General features: G+C 41.2%; 1 protein-coding gene across 1 annotated transcript in view; it reads right to left on the bottom strand.

Annotated features, from left to right (window-relative positions):
- crtac1b (cartilage acidic protein 1b) overlaps positions 1-17,520 on the bottom strand; it is a 57,187-nt gene that overhangs the window by 24,088 nt on the left and 15,579 nt on the right. Inside the window, exon 5 of the mRNA XM_064933900.1 lies at positions 8,629-8,785. Within this exon, the coding sequence (XP_064789972.1) occupies positions 8,629-8,785 (157 nt within the window). The remainder of the gene's footprint in view (positions 1-8,628; positions 8,786-17,520) is intronic.

Below are 17,520 nucleotides of genomic sequence, written 5' to 3' on the forward strand. Positions count from 1 at the left end.
CCATTTGTCACCGTTATAGTGCAATTTGTGTATTGTTTCGTGTTGTGGCTTTGCTGGCATGTATCCCCCGCCAAAAAAATTGAGTTTTCCCAACCAAGACTTACATAGTAAAATTGCCACTGGTTTCAGTACACCTTAAAACCTCTTGAAACTCCCCATCCCGGATCCGGGATTGTGACTAAGCCTCAGGCTCATTAGCATAACGCAACGTTAACGATTTCTGAAAATCGCAAATAAAATTCAAATAATGCGTTTGCTCTCAAGCTTAGCCTTTTCTTAACAACACTGTCATCTCAGATTTTCAAAATATGCTTTTGAACCATAGAAATTGACTAATTTGTGTAAGAGTATGCAAAGCTAGCATAGCATTTTGTGTAGCATGTAGCACGCAACATTTTCACAAAAGCCAGATAACCAAATAAATAAAATCATTTACCTTTGAAGAGCTTCTGATGTTTTCAATGAGGAGACTCCCAGCCACATACCAAATGCGCAGTGTTTCCTGAAAGCGTCTGTGTGTAGGAGAAATCGTTCCGTTTTCTACATTGCGCCTGGCTACCGAAACGAACCGAAAATGCAGTCACCTACAACGTGAAACTTTTTCCGGATTAACTACATAATATCGACCGAAACATGGCAAACGTTGTTTGGAATCAATCCTCAAGGTGTTTTTTCACATATCTCTTCATTGACATGCAGTTCGTGGAAGCTTGCTTCTCTCTCTGTGCCCCATGGAAAAATACTGGCAGGTGACTTTTGCGCACCAATTTCGGCGCAGGACACCGGGCGGACACGTGGTAAATGTGGTCTCTTATGGTCAATCTTCCAACGATCTGCCTACAAATACGTCACAATGCTGCAGACACCTTGGGGAAACGACAGAAAGGGCAGACTCATTCCTCTTGCGTTCACAGCCATATAAGGAGATCATGAAAGACAGAGCCTCAAAAATCCTTGTCATTTCCTGGATGCCAAGTCATCTTGGTTTTGCCTGAAGCTCACGTTAAAGGGCACGCACAGAGAAGATATTTGTATTTCTGGACACGTCAGAGTGTTTTCTTTCGAACAGTAGCAATTATATGCATAGTCGAGCATCTTTTTGTGACAAAATATCTTGTTTAAAACGGGAACGTTTTTCTTCCAAAAATGAAATAGCGCCACCATAAGTGTAAGAGGTTAAATCTGCCTCATAACCCCATACATAACCCCTGAGGCCTGGGCAATTACAGTCCTCATGGGCCTGATTGGTGTAAACTCCATCAAAGTTAAGGTTTTGTCTCCCTAACAATGGTGGCAGCTCAGTTGCCACTAGTTTTAGTGTTACAAAACACTTTTTTAACAGTGCATGCTGTTACGGCAAAATACAATTTGCTCTTAACAACTTTACTATACAGATTAAAGCACTTACTCGCTCCATAGCAAGCTGCTCTAGCTGCACTGATTGGTGAAGTCATTTACCATAAAAATGTTTTGACTAAAGTAATAGTGCAAAAAATATGGCTAAGCAATTCACTTTTAGTCCTGAATACAAAGTGTCATGGTTGGGGCAAATCCAATACAACACATTACTGAGTAACATTCTCCATATTTTCAAGCATAGTGTTGGCGACATCATGTTATGGGTATGCTTGTAATCATTAAGGACTGGAGAGTTTTTCCAAGGTAAAAAAATGAATGGAATGGAGCTAAGCACAGGCAAAATCCTAGAGGACACTGGGAAATGAATTAATTCACCTTTCAGCAGGACAATAACCTAAATCACCAAGAAGACAGTGAATGTTCCTGAGTGGCCAAGTTACAGTTTTGACTAAAATCTGCTTGAAAATCTATGGCAAGACCTGAAAATGGTTGTCCAGCAATGATCAACAACGAATTTGACAGCGCTCGAAGAATTTTGAATAGAATAATGGGCAAATGTTGCACAATCCAGGTGTGGAAACCTCTTAGAGATTTACCCATAACAATTCACAGCTGTACTTGCTGCCAAAGGTGATTCTAAGATGTATTGACTCAGGGGGTTTAGTACTTAATACAATATCAAGTGTTTTATTTTCATATATTTTTTTGAAATGTTCGAATTTTTCTTCCACCTTGACATTACAGAATATTTTGTGCAGATTGTTGACAAAAAAATGACAATTAAATAAATGTTAATCCAACTTTGTAACACAACTAAATGTGGAAAAAGTCAAGGGGTGTGAATACTTTCTGAAGGCACTGTAATTTTGGTTCCAACCCCTGGGGGGATAGCGCGGGACAGGAAGACATCAAAAGAGAACAGAAAGGAGAGACAGTGAGCTAAAGAGAGAGAGAGAGCTAGAGAGTGAGAGTGGGTGAGAGAGGAAAGAAGGCGAGAGCAGGCTCCATCAGAAAAGCGATCAGAGAGATCATTACAGTCTTTCCAGGCCATTTCCCCTGAACGGGACATAGGGCATTCTGCTGACACAGACCTCACAGAGAAAAAGAACACCAACTGCCAACACATCACAGGGAGCATGACCACATGAACATGCACACGCACGCACACACACACAGAAAGATACATGCATGCAAAAGCGCACGCTCACACATACAATACGCACAGATCGGCCAGATTGCTCAAGATTGACTTAGAAATGTAACGCCTGTCCATGTCCAGAGGACGTTGGGAAATGACTTCAAAACCAGCCGCTAGGGGCAACAGTGAGCACTATTACCATCAAGTAGGCTTGGGTTTTGCTCAGGTGTTGTGGACAGCAGTGGCAGATAGGCACAATCTCCTGATCCGAAGGTAGTAAATTCAATCCCAATGGTAGACACTCGTTTTTTGTAGTTTTGTTTAACCTTATCTCAAAATGTAACCCTTAACCACTCAGAATTAATTCCTAAACGTAATGTTTTAACCCTTTTCAAAACCTTAATCCTTAAATTCGAAATGTAACGTTTGGAGAAACAGAATGATGCGGAGTATGAGGTAAAACCCATGGTGTAAAAAACAAGTAAATTTCTATTTACACTGGATAAAAGCAGAGACACAGAGCTACAAAATGGTATATCATACACTGCATTTGAGGAACAATGGGAAATGTTTTGGAACCTACTGGAGAGGCCTTTGAATGTTTTGGTACTTTCTGAAGAGCTCTTTTTGTCTACACCCATTCAGCATCGTTTACACCCTCTTAAGCTTTAGCCCCCACCCATTTTACTCGCCCTAGCAGAGCTGGTTAGGCTGTTTTCATGTTATCCAGAGCGTTGGTGACTGTAACTGTCCTGCTGGCAACAATTGAATTATGCTTTTTTGTCGATGTTTACTGACACCGGCCATATTCAAAGGGTGTTGAGCATTCGTAAATTCATCAGATATTCTGCGCTCTGGCACACTCAGACGAGAGTGCTCTGAAATCGGGGGTAGATGGCCATATTGAATTTACGAACACACCCAAAATGGCTACTTGTTAAAACATGTAGCTAGCTAGCTAAACAATGAACCATAATCTCAACTCATGACGTTACTACCCTGCATGAATCTGCAACCAGGTTCAATGTTAGCTAGCTAACATTAGGCTATAACTAGCCAAGCATACACGTAACAATTTCAATATCTGAAAATGTAGCTAGCTAGACTATCTACACGTATACATAATGGATGGACGCGTCTCCTGTCGGATCCCATGGTTGCCCTTAGTTTGAAGATGTAATCTGGAGACAGGTGTTTTCTCCTGAGCTATCATACTCAAATTCCACTGATTTCAAAACTCGGTCCTTCAGAAAGTGGAGACCAAAACGTATGCAGTTTTACTACGCAATAAAAAACATGTAAAGCCGCCTTAGACAGGATTACTTAGCAACACAGACCAGCTCAAATATACAGAAACGTGCCATATGACAGACCAATCCAAACTCATCTCTCTGCCTGTCCAGCCCACTCATTATCAGTCAATCATGGCTAGCGGGAAGGCTCCTGACTTTATGGCTAAACCAACTAGGCTCGTAATTTAACAATTGCATTTTCAGATGGCATACAAGTGTGTTATTAAGGCACATAAAAGTGTATATGTTCGAGAAGGCATTTCTGCCCAAAAAAAACATTTCGATAAAAATAAAAAAATATGTTCAAACGGCTCTGCTGTGAAGTAGAGACCCGCAACATAAGCCTAGTTTACTGAAATGGGTCGAATTTGACATTTGGGGAAACTTCTAAATTTGACATTAGTAAAAACGTGGATAAATGTTAGAATCTGAAGTCAAATTGGTAAAACCGTGAGATCTTGTTAACACAGATACAAACAAGCGCACACCCTGTACCATACAAGTAATTTATTGAAGCCAAAAGCCCTTTTGTATTAATTGCTCAAATCACTTTGCTTTTAATCTTGCACCGATGCTGGCTTGAATGAAATGGGTCGAACTAGCCACCCAAAATACTCCCTGTATAATATCTGTCCCCCCTATATCAGGACAACACAGATTGAAGGAAGAAGACCGAGGGACCAGGGGGAGTAGGGGAGGGGAGTCAGGACTCAGTCTTAAAATCTGCAGAGTCACCCTGGTATCCGATTGATATCTGTTGATTGACTATCTCTCTCTATCAGTTCAGACAACACAACTGCTCCTTTAGGTCATAAAATATGAACTCCCCCCCCAGGACGATGTTACGATTAAAAATACAACCTCACTGTCTGTTCCTCCTCCAGCGTGATTAATGAGCATAAAATGAAGGCATCTAGATCACTATGAAACCGTGATGGTATACTGTTAATCTACCCACTCTGAACACTCTGCCCTCTAGTGGTCTGGATGCCTTCCTACAGCAGTGGTCACCATACCTGTGTGCAATCCCAGGACCACAAAACCTGGTTTAGCAATTTAGCTGCTTACCTAGACCAAATCAACCCCTAATCTCCTAGGCAATTGTGTATATCTAAGAGGATTGGATAGGTATATCTTGCCTATCAGAGGAATATATGGAGCTAACAATGATATTGCTTACATTTATCCAATCTTCTTAGATCTAGACCTAAGGGGGGCAAGGAGTACATTTGGGATTCAGGGTTTGTCCGTTCTACTCCCTGTCACACAAACGCACGAACACAGCTTTACTAAGCAGTGAGTAATGTCATTGAGCCAGTCCAGGGTGATGTATGTGCGTGCCGCCCTTCTCTTCTCCTCTCCCTCACTTCATGACTTTGACTGGAGTAAACAGCTGACAAGGCAGTCTCTCTCTATCTCTCCTCTCTCATAACACCTTTATGTCTCTCTCTCTCTCTCTCTCTCTCTCTCTCTCTCTCTCTCTCTCTCTCTTTCTCTCTCTTTCTCTCTCTCTTTCTCTCTCTTTCTCTCTCTCTCTCTCTCTCTCTCGCTCTCTCGCTCGCTCTCTCGCTCTCTCGCTCTCTTTCTCTCTCTCTCTCTCTCTCGCTCTCTCTCGCTCTCTCGCTCTCTCTCTCACTCTGTCTCTGTGTGTGTAGTAAAAAGGTCTATATTTCAGTGGGACTTGGTCGCTCTGTAAATCAGGCTCGGGACAAAGAACATGGCGAGTCACACACACACCAGCCAAGTTACACCAGATCCACTGCAGGATGTCGGGGGATGCTTCAATACCATCCACTAGGGGCTACGTGAACCCCAAACAGCAAGCAATGCAGATGTAGAAGCACGGTGTCTAGGAAAAACTCAATAGAAAGGCAAGAACTTAGTAAGAAACCTAGAGAGGAACCAGGCTCTGAGGGGTGGCCAGTCCTCACCTGGCTGGGTTGCAAAAATAGCGGCTCCCTTGATGGTGCTACATAGAACCTTTTTTTAAGGTTATGTAAATGGAACCTGTATGGTGCTATAAAGAACCCTTTCCTAAGGTACCTTAACCTGTTGAAACTCTAGGGGCGCAATTTCATTTTTGGATGAAAAACGTTCCCGTTTTAAACATGATATTTTGTCACAAAAAGATGCTCGACTATGCATATAATTGCTACGATTCAAAAGAAAACACTCTGACGTGTCCAGAAATACAAAGATATTTTCTATGCGTGCCCTAGAACGTGAGCTTCAGGCAAAACCAAGATGAGACGGCATCCAGGAAATGAACAGGATTTTTGAGGCTCTGTTTTCCCTTGTCTCCTTATATGGCTGTGAATGCGAGAGGAATGAGAATGCCCTTTCTGTCGTTTCCCCAAGGTGTCTGCAGCATTGTGACGTATTTGTAGGCAGATCGTTGGAAGATTGACCATAAGAGACCACATTTACCACGTGTCCGCCCGGTGTCCTGCGCCGAAATTGGTGTGCAAAAGTCACCTGCCACTATTTTTCCAAGGGATACAGAGAGTAAAGCAAGCTTCCACGAACTGCATGTCAATGAAGAGATATGTGAAAAAACACCCTGAGGACTGATTCCAAACAATGTTTGCCATGTTTCGGTCGATATTATGTAGTTAATCCGGAAAAAGTTTTACGTTGTAGGTGACTGAATTTTCGGTTCGTTTCGGTAGCCAGACGCAATGTGGAAAACGGAACGATTTCTCCTACACACAGACGCTTTCAGGAAACACTGCGCATTTGGTATGTAACTGAGAGTCTCCTCATTGAAAACATCCGAAGCTCTTCAAAGTTAAATGATTTTATTTATTTGGTTATCTGGTTTTTGTGAAAATGTTGCGTGCTACATGTTATTCAAAATGCATTGCTAGCTTAGCATACTCTTACACAAATTAGTCAATTGCTATGGTTCAAAAGCATATTTTGAAAATCTGAGATGACAGTGTTGTTAAGAAAAGGCTAAGCTTGAGAGTAGGCGCATTATTTTCATTTTATTTGCGATTTTCAGAAATCGTTAACGTTGCGTTATGCTAATGAGCCTGAGGCTTTAGTCACGATCCCGGATCCGGGATGGGGAGTTTCAAGAAGTTAAGGACCATTCAAAAAAGGTTCTATAATTGCACCAGAAAAGGGTTCCACTATGGTTAATGCCCTTTTGGGGGCTATATAGAAACTTTCTCAATCTCAAAGGTTGTTTGTAGATCTTTTTGAAGAACAATACAGGGTTCTTTATTCTTTTTTTAAATTATTTTTGTTGTTGTTGAATTTTCCCCCCTTTTCTATCCAATTTCTTGGTATCCAATTGTTTTTAGTAGCTACTATCTTGTCTCATCGCTACAACTCCCGTACGGGCTCGGGAGAGACGAAGGTTGAAAGTCATGCGTCCTCCGATACACAACCCAACCAAGCCGCACTGCTTCTTAACACAGCGCCATCCAACCCGGAAGCCAGCCGCACAAATGTGTCGGAGGAAACACTGTGCACCTGGCAACCTTGGTTAGCGCACACTGCGCCCGGCCCGCCACAGGAGTCGACGGTGCGCGATGAGACAAGGATTTCCCTACCGGCCAAACCCTCCCTAATCCGGACGACGCTAAGCCAATTGTGCGTTGCCCCACGGACCTCCCGGTTGCGGCCGGTTACGACAGAGACTGGGCGCAAACCCAGAGTCTCTGGTGGCACAGCTGGCGCTGCAGTACAGCACCCTTAACCACTGCGCCAGAGGGTTCTGTATTCCATAGGTGTTATTATTGTGTTAATTGACAAGTTGAATCAGGTGTGCTAGCTTTGGAACAGCTGGGGGTCCCTGAGGAGAAAATTGTTAACCACTGACTTAGTCGACCGTTCTCAATTGACACAAGACCATACGTGACTCTTTCACAAGACACAGTCACTGGCCATAGTCATATATAGCATGTAATGGCATAACACAACAGATTAGATCAACTGGAATGACTCTCACTCACAGTTGCACAATAAGAGCTGTGAGCAAACCATGTCCCTAAAAATTTGATTGAACCACTGAAGGGTTCTTTGATTCACTATGGTTCCCCATAAAACCATCACCGTTCCCAAAGAACTCTCAGTGTGCAGAAATAGGCATACGTTGTTATTAGCAAATGTTTTAACTATCCCAAACTAGTGTTAAGCAATTAGTTATTTTTGAGGTCGGTTCGATTTCGGTTTGATTATTTTTTTAAATCACTGTTTTCAATTTTTTTTTTTTTTACATGAAAATGCAGTATGCATTATGTGGGTTGAATAATGTAACAAAACAGAATAAAACAATTAATACAAGTCCCATGATGGCAGTGATGCCCATTACTGCTCATCACTTATTAACCATCATTTATTCACAATACTTTACTTTTATTTCAGTTGTTGCATTTACATTTGTTTTATTTGATTACTTTATTACTTCATTCTCATCTCTACAGAGATGCTGCCAATGCTGTCTTACAAAATCACTATTTTAGTAGTTCTTCAAAGTAAATAAGGCCTACCTTTGCCTAGTTAAATAAAGGTTAAATAAAATGTTTTTAAAAATAATTTTATGACTGCTGAATAACCACCTATCAATCATTTAGATCATGCATTTTCAGGTAGACAGACCTCGCAAAGCAACTGCTGTCTTTCTCGATAGCACATTCTTCTGTATTTTACTTAGGTGTAAAATAAACACAGACCGGACAAGTAGGCACGCAATGGATTAAGGTCTCTTCCTCCCTTTCTATCACTCCTCCGTTTTTCCCAAATTGTCTTTCTCTCTCTCATTCTAGTACTCTCACTTTTACTCTCTCTCTAACTCTGCATAGGTACACAAGCACACACACACAGATCTACCTGTGAACTTGTTGACTCCAGCCTGCTCTGCGACGTTGGACAGGGCGATGATGCCTCGGGAGAGGTCACTGGCAGCTTCATCCATTTCTATCAGGGCATGGGGAGCCACGTTACCACTAGCATAGTTAGCTATGTAGATGGCATAACGACCTGTACCCTAGAGACAAGAAGACATGGACTTTGAGTTAGATTTAAGTTACCGCTGGCAAATTTGGTTATTAAAACAACCATGTATTAAGAGAAGAACATAGGTGAAGTTTGTAACAGTATTTAGAAGATGGCATAACAATATGTACCATATGAAAGGAGAAGGAATTATTTGGATAAGAGACTTTAGTAAGCAACGTGAACAAACATTGTCCATGGCATCACACCCAGTTCCATAAGGAAGGAGAGACATGAAAAGTTGTAACCATTGACTGCACAAAAAAAGTTTGAACTCTAGACCCCTATCTTTCACTCATCTAACTCAACAAATCAACCCTTATCATTGTTCCCTAATTCCCTACTCAGTTCCCCACACACATACAATTTTCTCTTCCACTCTCTTCCCATCTCCCTTCTCTCTTTTTCTTTCACCCTACAATCTTCCTCTCTCCCTCTTTCTGTCTTCTTACTCCATCTTTCTTTCTTTCCCTCTCTTTTCTCTCCAGCCCTCCATCTCATTCCCTCCTCTCTCTCCTCCCTCCTTCTCTCACTCTCCTCCTTCCATCTTTCTCTTCATCCCTTTGGAGGTTAATTTCACACTCCATTATCAGTGAGGGTCCCTGCAGACATAAAGGCACAGACGGAACCACCCTAATAGATTACACACTACCATTACAATGCGCTAAGCTACCCACTGGCCCTTACACACACGCACACACACACACACACACACACACACACACACACACACACACACACACACACACACACACACACACACACACACACACACACACACACACACACACATCAAATCAAAGTTTATTGGTCGCGTACACAGATTTGCAGATGTTACGGCAGGTGCAGCGTAATGTTTGTGTTTCTAGATCTAACAGCGCAGTAATAATACCTAGAAAACAAAACGCACATAATTCAAAAGTAAAAATAAAAGAAATTAAGAATATATACAGTTGAAGTCGGAAGTTCACATACACTTTAGCCAAATGAAATTAAACTCAGTTTTTCACAATTCCTGACATTTAATTCTAGTAAAAACGCCCTGTCTTCGGTCAGTTAGGATCACCACTTTATTTTAAGAATGTAAAATGTCAGAATAATAGTAGAGAGAATGATTTATTTCCCAGTGGGACAGAAGTTTACATACACTCAATTGGTATTCGGTAGCCTTGCTTTAAATTGTTTACCTTGGGTCAAACATTTCAGGTAGCCTTCCACAAGCTTCCCACAATAAGTTGGGTGAATTTTGGCCCATTCCTCCTGACAGCTGGTGTAACTGAGTCAGGTTCGTAGGCCTCCTTGTTCACACACGCTTTTTCAGTTCTGCCCCCAATTTTCTATAGGATTGAGGTCAGGGCTTTGTGATGGCCACTCCAATACATTGACTTTGTTTAAGCCATTTTGCCACAACTTTGGAAGTATGCTTGGGGTCATTGTCCATTTGGAAGACCCATTTCCGACCAAGCTTTAACTTCCTGACAGATGTCTTGAAATGTTGCTTCAATATATCCACATAAATTTAGTGTATTTTGTGAAGTGCACAAGTCACACCTGCAGCAAAGCACTCACACAATATAATGCTGACACCCCCTGTAAGGGTTTTCCTCGTCCTCTTCATCTGAAGAGAAGAAGCAAGAAGGATCGGAGGACCAATGCGCAGCGTGGTAAGTGTCCATGGTTGTTTATTTAAAAAACATAAACTGAACACTATGAATACAAAAACAGTAAACGTGAACAAACCGAAACAGTACCGTGTGGCGACAAACACAGACACGGAAACAATCACCCACAAAACAAGAGTGAAACCCAGGCTACCCAAGTATGATTCTCAATCAGAGACAACTAACGACACCTGCCTCTGATTGAGAACCATACTAGGCCGAACACAGAAAACCAACCTAGAAACAAAAAACATAGAATGCGCACCCAACTCACGTCCTGACCAACTAAAACAAACAAATAACACAAGAACTAGGGTCAGAACGTGACACCCCTGTGCTTCACGGTTGGGACAATGTTCTTCGGCTTGCAAGCCTCCCCCTTTTTCCTCCAAACAAAACGATGGTCATAATGGCCAAACAGCTCTATTTTTGTTTCATCAGACCAGAGGACATTTCTCCAAAAAGTACGATCTTTGTCGCCATGTGCAGTTGCAGTTGCTGAGCGGCCTTTCAGGTGATGTAGGACTCGTTTTTACTGTGGATATACAGTGCCTTGCGAAAGTATTCGGCCCCCTTGAACTTTGCGACCTTTTGCCACATTTCTGGCTTCAAACATAAAGATATAAAACTGTATTTTTTTTGTAAAGAATCAACAACAAGTGGGACACAATCATGAACTGGAACGACATTTATTGGATATTTCGAACTTTTAAAAAAAATCAAAAACTGAAAAATTGGGCGTGCAAAATTATTCAGCCCCCTTAAGTTAATTATTTGTAGCGTCACCTTTTGCTGCGATTACAGCTGTAAGTCGCTTGGGGTATGTCTCTATCAGTTTTGCACATCGAGAGACTGAAATTTTTTCCTATTTCTCCTTGCAAAACAGCTCGAGCTCAGTGAGGTTGGATGGAGAGCATTTGTGAACAGCAGTTTTCAGTTCTTTCCACAGATTCTCGATTGGATTCAGGTCTGGACTTTGACTTGGCCATTCTAACACCTGGATATGTTTATTTTTGAACCATTTCATTGTAGATTTTGCTTTATGTTTTGGATCATTGTCTTGTTGGAAGACAAATCTCTGTCCCAGTCTCAGGTCTTTTGCAGACTCCATCAGGTTTTCTTCCAGAATGGTCCTGTATTTGGCTCCATCCATCTTCCCATCAATTTTAACCGTCTTCCCTGTCCCTGCTGAAGAAAAGCAGGTCCAACCCATGATGCTGCCACCACCATGTTTGACAGTGGGTATGGTGTGTTCAGGGTGATGAGCTGTGTTGCTTTTACGCCAAACATAATGTTTTGCATTGTTGCCAAAAAGTTCAATTTTGGTTTCATCTGACCAGAGCACCTTCTTCCACATGTTTGGTGTGTCTCCCAGGTGGCTTGTGGCAAACTTTAAACAACACTTTTAATGGATATCTTTAAGAAATGGCTTTCTTCTTGCCACTCTTCCATAAAGGCCAGATTTGTGCAATATACGACTGATTGTTGTCCTATGGACAGAGTCTCCCACCTACATTTACACCTCAGCTGTAGATCTCTGCAGTTCATCCAGATCATGGGCCTCTTGGCTGCATCTCTGATCAGTCTTCTCCTTGTATGAGCTGAAAGTTTAGAGGGACAGCCAGGTCTTGGTAGATTTGCAGTGGTCTGATACTCCTTCCATTTCAATATTATCGCTTGCATAGTGCTCCTTGGGATGTTTAAAGCTTGGGAAATCTTTTTGTATCCAAATCCGGCTTTAAACTTCTTCACAACAGTATCTCGGACCTGCCTGGTGTGTTCCTTGTTCTTCATGATGCTCTCTGAGCTTTTAACGGACCTCTGAGACTATCAGAGTGCAGGTGCATTTATACGGAGACTTGATTACACACAGGTGGATTGTATTTATCATCATGTGTCATTTAGGTCAACATTGGATCATTCAGAGATCCTCACTGAACTTCTGGAGAGAGGTTGCTGCACTGAAAGTAAAGGGGCTGAATAATTTTGCACGCCCAATGTTTCAGTTTTTGATTTGTTAAAAAAGTTTGAAATACCCAATAAATGTCGTTCCACTTCATGATTGTGTCTCACTTGTTGTTGATTCTTCACAAAAAAATACAGTTTTATATCTTTATGTTTGAAGCCTGAAATGTGGCAAAAGGTCGCAAAGTTCAAGGGGGCCGAATACTTTCGCAAGGCACTGTAGATACTTTTGTACCGGTTTCCTCCAGCATCTTAACAAGGTCCTTGTTCTGGGATTGATTTGCACTTTTTGCACCAAAGTACGTTCCTCTCTAGGAGACAGAACGTGTCTCCTTCCTGAGCGGTATGACGGCTGCGTGGTCCCATGGTGTTTATACTTGCATACTATTGTTTGTACAGATGAACGTGGTACCTTCAGGGCTCCCTTCTTCTCTCAGTCAACTTAGTGTATGTAATTGCTCCCAAGGATGAACCAGACTTGTGGAGAGCTCTATTTTTGTCTGAGGTCCTGGCTGATTTCTTTTGATTTTCTCATGATGTCAAGCAAAGAGGACTGCGTTTGAAGGTAGGCCTTGAAATATATTCACAGGTACACCTCCATTGACTCAAATGATGTCAATTAGCCTATAAGAATCTCAGAAGCTTCTAAAGCCATGACATAATTTTTCAAGCTGTTTAAAGGCACAGTCAATTTAGTGTATGTAAATTTCTGACCCACCGGAATTGTGATACAGTGAATTATAACAGAAATAATCTGTCTGTAAATAATTGTTTGAAAAATAACTTGTGTCATGCACAAAGTAGATGTCCTATCCGACTTGCCAAAACTAAAGTTTGTTAACAAGAAATGTGTGGAGTGGTTGAAAAACAAGTTTTAACCTGTTGAGTGTAAGGGGCAGTATTTTGATGTTTGGATGAAAAACGTAACCAAATGAAACTGCCTATTTCTCAGGCCCAGAATCTTGAATATGCATATAATTAGGATTAATATAATAATTATCAGATTAGGATATAAAACACTCTAAAGTTTCCAAAACTGTCAAAATATTGTCTGTGAGTATAACAGAACTGATATTGCAGGCGAAAACCTGAGGAAAATCCAACCCGGAGGTGCTGTTTTTCCTGAAAGCTCTCTGTTCCATTGCCTGCCTTCGCTCCATTTAAAGGGATATCAACCAGATTCCTTTTCCTATGGCTTCCACATGTTGTGAACAGTCTTTAAACATAGTTTGAGGCTTTTATTCTGGAGAAAATGAGCGAGAAAGATCACATCGCGTCATTGTATGGCTGGGAGCCAGCAGAGTTTTGCATGCGCAACAGCTTGGAGCAGACTTTTTCTCTCTCTCTCCTATTGAAGAAGGTACAGTCCGGTTGAAATATTATCGATTATATATTTTAAAAATAACCTGAGGATTGTTCCCAAAGAAGATATTCTGTTTACAGGAAACTCACTCTCCATCCTTAGATGAAGTTGCGTGGAAAAAAAGGAATGGAGCAGTGAAATAATTTTCTGTCAAGGACACGGTAACTCAAAAGGAGTGATAATATTAATTTACAAAAATGTTGATCTGAATGTGCAACTATTTAGGAATGATGTGCAAGGAAGGTGGATCTTTATTAATATGAAAGTGGATGAAAAAGACATTTGGCTCATTAACATGTTTTGGATAGGGGGCAGCATTTTCACTTTTGGATGAATAGCGTGCCCAGAGTGAACTGCCTCCTACTCAGTCCCAGAGGCTAATACATGCATATTATTATTAGTATTGGATAGAAAACACTTTGGAGTTTCTAAAACTGTTTGAATGATGTCTGTGAGTATAACCGAACTCATATGGCAGGCGAAAACCTGAGAAAAATTCAACGAGGAAGTGGGAAATCTGGTTGGATTGGCGGAGATCTTTGTGGGTTATACTCCGCCTTGTCTCAGGATGGTAAGTTGGTGGTTGAAGTTATCCCTCTAGTGCTGTGGGGGCTGTGCTTTGGCAAAGTGGGTGGGGTTATATCCACAGTGTCTATGGGGTCAAGTTGCACTTCCTAAGGCTTCCACTAGATGTCAACAATCTTTGGAAACTTGTTTCAGGCTCCTGCTATAAAGGAGGGGGAATGGGAGCAGAATGAGTCAGTGGTCTGTCAGAGTGTCTCAGGCTCATGGCGGGCGGTCCCGACAGAGTTAGCTCTCATTCCAGTGCTTTTCTACAGACAATGGAATTCTCCGGAAGGAACATTATTGAATTGTTCTGTTGAAAACATCGTAAAGATTGATTCCATACATCGATTGACACGTTTCTACGACCTGTAACGGAACTTTTCAAGTTTTTGTCTGGACGTAGTGCTCTCACCTCATGATGGTGGATTACTGGGCTGAACACGCTAACAACAAGTGGCTATTTGGACATAAATGATGGACTTTATGGAACAAATCAGTTATTTATTGTCGAACTGGGATTCATGGGAGTGCATTCTGATGACGATCATCAAAGGTAAGTGAATATTTATAATGTTATTTCTAACCTCTGTTGACTCCAACATGGCGGATATTTCTTTGGCTGGATTGGGCTCTGAGCGCCGTACTCAGATTATGCTTTTTCCGTAAAGTTTTTTTGAAATCTGACACAGCGGTTGCATTAATCTATATGGTCCAAATCAGGATGATCCATACTTCTTTGAAAATATTTATACCAATTTATTGAACTTACAGCCAACAAATGATCAAATAATTCTGGTAGGAGACTACAACACAGTGTTAAATACCTCAATGGACTGTAAAGGAAATAACTCTACAAACTATTCACAAATATTATGGACACATTAGAAATAGTGGATATTTGTAGACCAAAAAAACCCCGACCTAGTGAGATATACATGGAGGAGACTTAATCAAGCTAGCCGTCTTGACTACTTTGTCTCTTTCTCTCTTTCTTTCTTTCTCTTTTGCATCAAAGGTGAAATAGGAGACAGAACGCGATCGGATCATCATCTAATTGGCCTTCACATAACCCTTATAGAATTTCCACGTGGACGGGGATATTGGAAATGTAATCAAAGTTTACTGGAGGACAACTCATTTTTAACTAAGACAAAATAATTTATAACTGAATTTTTACAGTATAATATAGGAACAGCAAATTCACTTATTGTTTGGGATACCTTTAAATGTACCTTCAGAGGTCATTCGATTCAATGTTCTATCAATAATAAAAAAGCAGTTTCTGGCTAAAGAGACAAGACTAACAAGAGAAATACATGTAATAATAGTACAGGTAGATAGCAATAAAAACGATACTACAGAGACAAAATAAGTTAGAGGAAAAACAAAAAGAACTTGAGGAACTTATTCAAGAACGATCTAATGAAATATATTACAAAAATAAAGCAGACTGGATGGAATATGAAGAAAAATGTTCTTCCTGAATCTCCAACACAGGAACACTAACAAAAATAATTTGCAGAAACTTGTTACTGAAGTCATCTATGATTCTCCAAATTATATTTTAAAAGAGGAAGCTAAATATTTTAAGCAGATGTTCTCTTTTCTGTCTCATCCTCTCCCACTGAATGAAGATTAGGGTAAGCAATTATTTCCAAATAAAACAAAAAATGGAAAAATTAACAAATGTACAGAAAGATCAGTGTGAAGGCCAAATTACAGAGGAATAACTTTGAGGCTATTAAATCCTTTCATTCTGGAAAAACACCAGGGCTTGATGGCACACGGGTAGAGGTACTGTATATCAAGGCTTTTTTGATATACTAAAAGCTCCATTGTTAGATTGTTTTAATTAATCCTATAGAAATGGTCTCTCAGGTACTAAGCAGGAAGGTCTTATCACTATTATTAAAACAAGACCCAGATGGCAAATATAAAGATCCAGTCTATCTTAAAATACACGACAGCGACTCTTCCACCTCAGGAGGCTGAAGAAATTCGGCTGAAATTTGCCTGCTTCTACAGAAGCACCATCGAGAGAATACTGTGGGACTGCATCACAGCCTGGTATGGAATCGCCACCACCGCGGACTGTTAGGAACTACAGAGGGTGGTACGCTCAGCCAAACGCAGCATTTGGTGCACACTGCCTGCCCTCCAAGACACCTACAACACCAGATGTCACAGGAAGGCCAAGAAGATCCTCCGGGACATCAGCCACCTGAGCCACGGCCTGTTCTCCTCGCATCCATCACTTTGACGCACGCAGTACAGGAGCATCATGGCTAAAACTAAGAGACTGGGCAATAGCTTCTACCCCCAGACAATCAGCTCGGAGCTTAACAATTTCACTATACACTGCAACTACATCTGTGACCCTGTGCATGTGACTAAATCCAATCTAATCTCATTTCCACTGCGGGACTAAAAGGAAAATGACTGTTAAGGAATGTAAATGTCACCACCAGCATCAGATCGTCACAGCTCACTCTCTCAGCACATCCATCTCAGGTAATAGAAACAAACACACACACACAACTATGATTTAGTGCTGCAGGCTCCAAGGCCATTGAAAATTAGTTACTGGTGTTAAAAGTCAGTGGTTTTCAGTAATGATGCTTCACTCACGCTCATTTCTGTAACCAGTCATTACAGATCAGGAGACTATACATAATGTGTGTGGTTGTGTGTGGTTGTGTGTGTGTGCATGCGTGCGTGCGTGCGTACATGCATGCATGAATGGCTGTGTGGGCATGTGTGTGTGCGTGTTTTGAAGGCCTTTCGCATTGTGACGTTGTTTGACTTAGGGGCAGCAGGGCGGCAGGGTAGCCTAGTGGTTAGAGTGTTGGACTAGTAACCGGAAGGTTGCGAGTTCAACCTCCCGAGCTGATAAGGTACAAATCTGTTGTTCTGCCCCTGAACAGGCATTTAACCCACTGTTCCCAGGCCGTCATTGAAAATAAGAATTTGTTCTTAACTGACTTGCCTGGTTAAATAAAGGTAAAATAAATAAAAGGGAGGCTACTACAGTCAACAAATCAACTTTGACATTCGGGTAGGATCAAATATTCACATTTGGAGCTAAAAGTGTAAATAGTTTCAAGATAGCTCTTTATACCAAAGCTCATTTTCGGTCACTAGTCTTTGTCTGAAAGTGGTCCTGTTTCAGTG

This window comes from Oncorhynchus masou, chromosome 24 (genome assembly GCF_036934945.1).
Source record: "Oncorhynchus masou masou isolate Uvic2021 chromosome 24, UVic_Omas_1.1, whole genome shotgun sequence".
NCBI classification, from domain to species: Eukaryota; Metazoa; Chordata; class Actinopteri; order Salmoniformes; family Salmonidae; genus Oncorhynchus; species Oncorhynchus masou.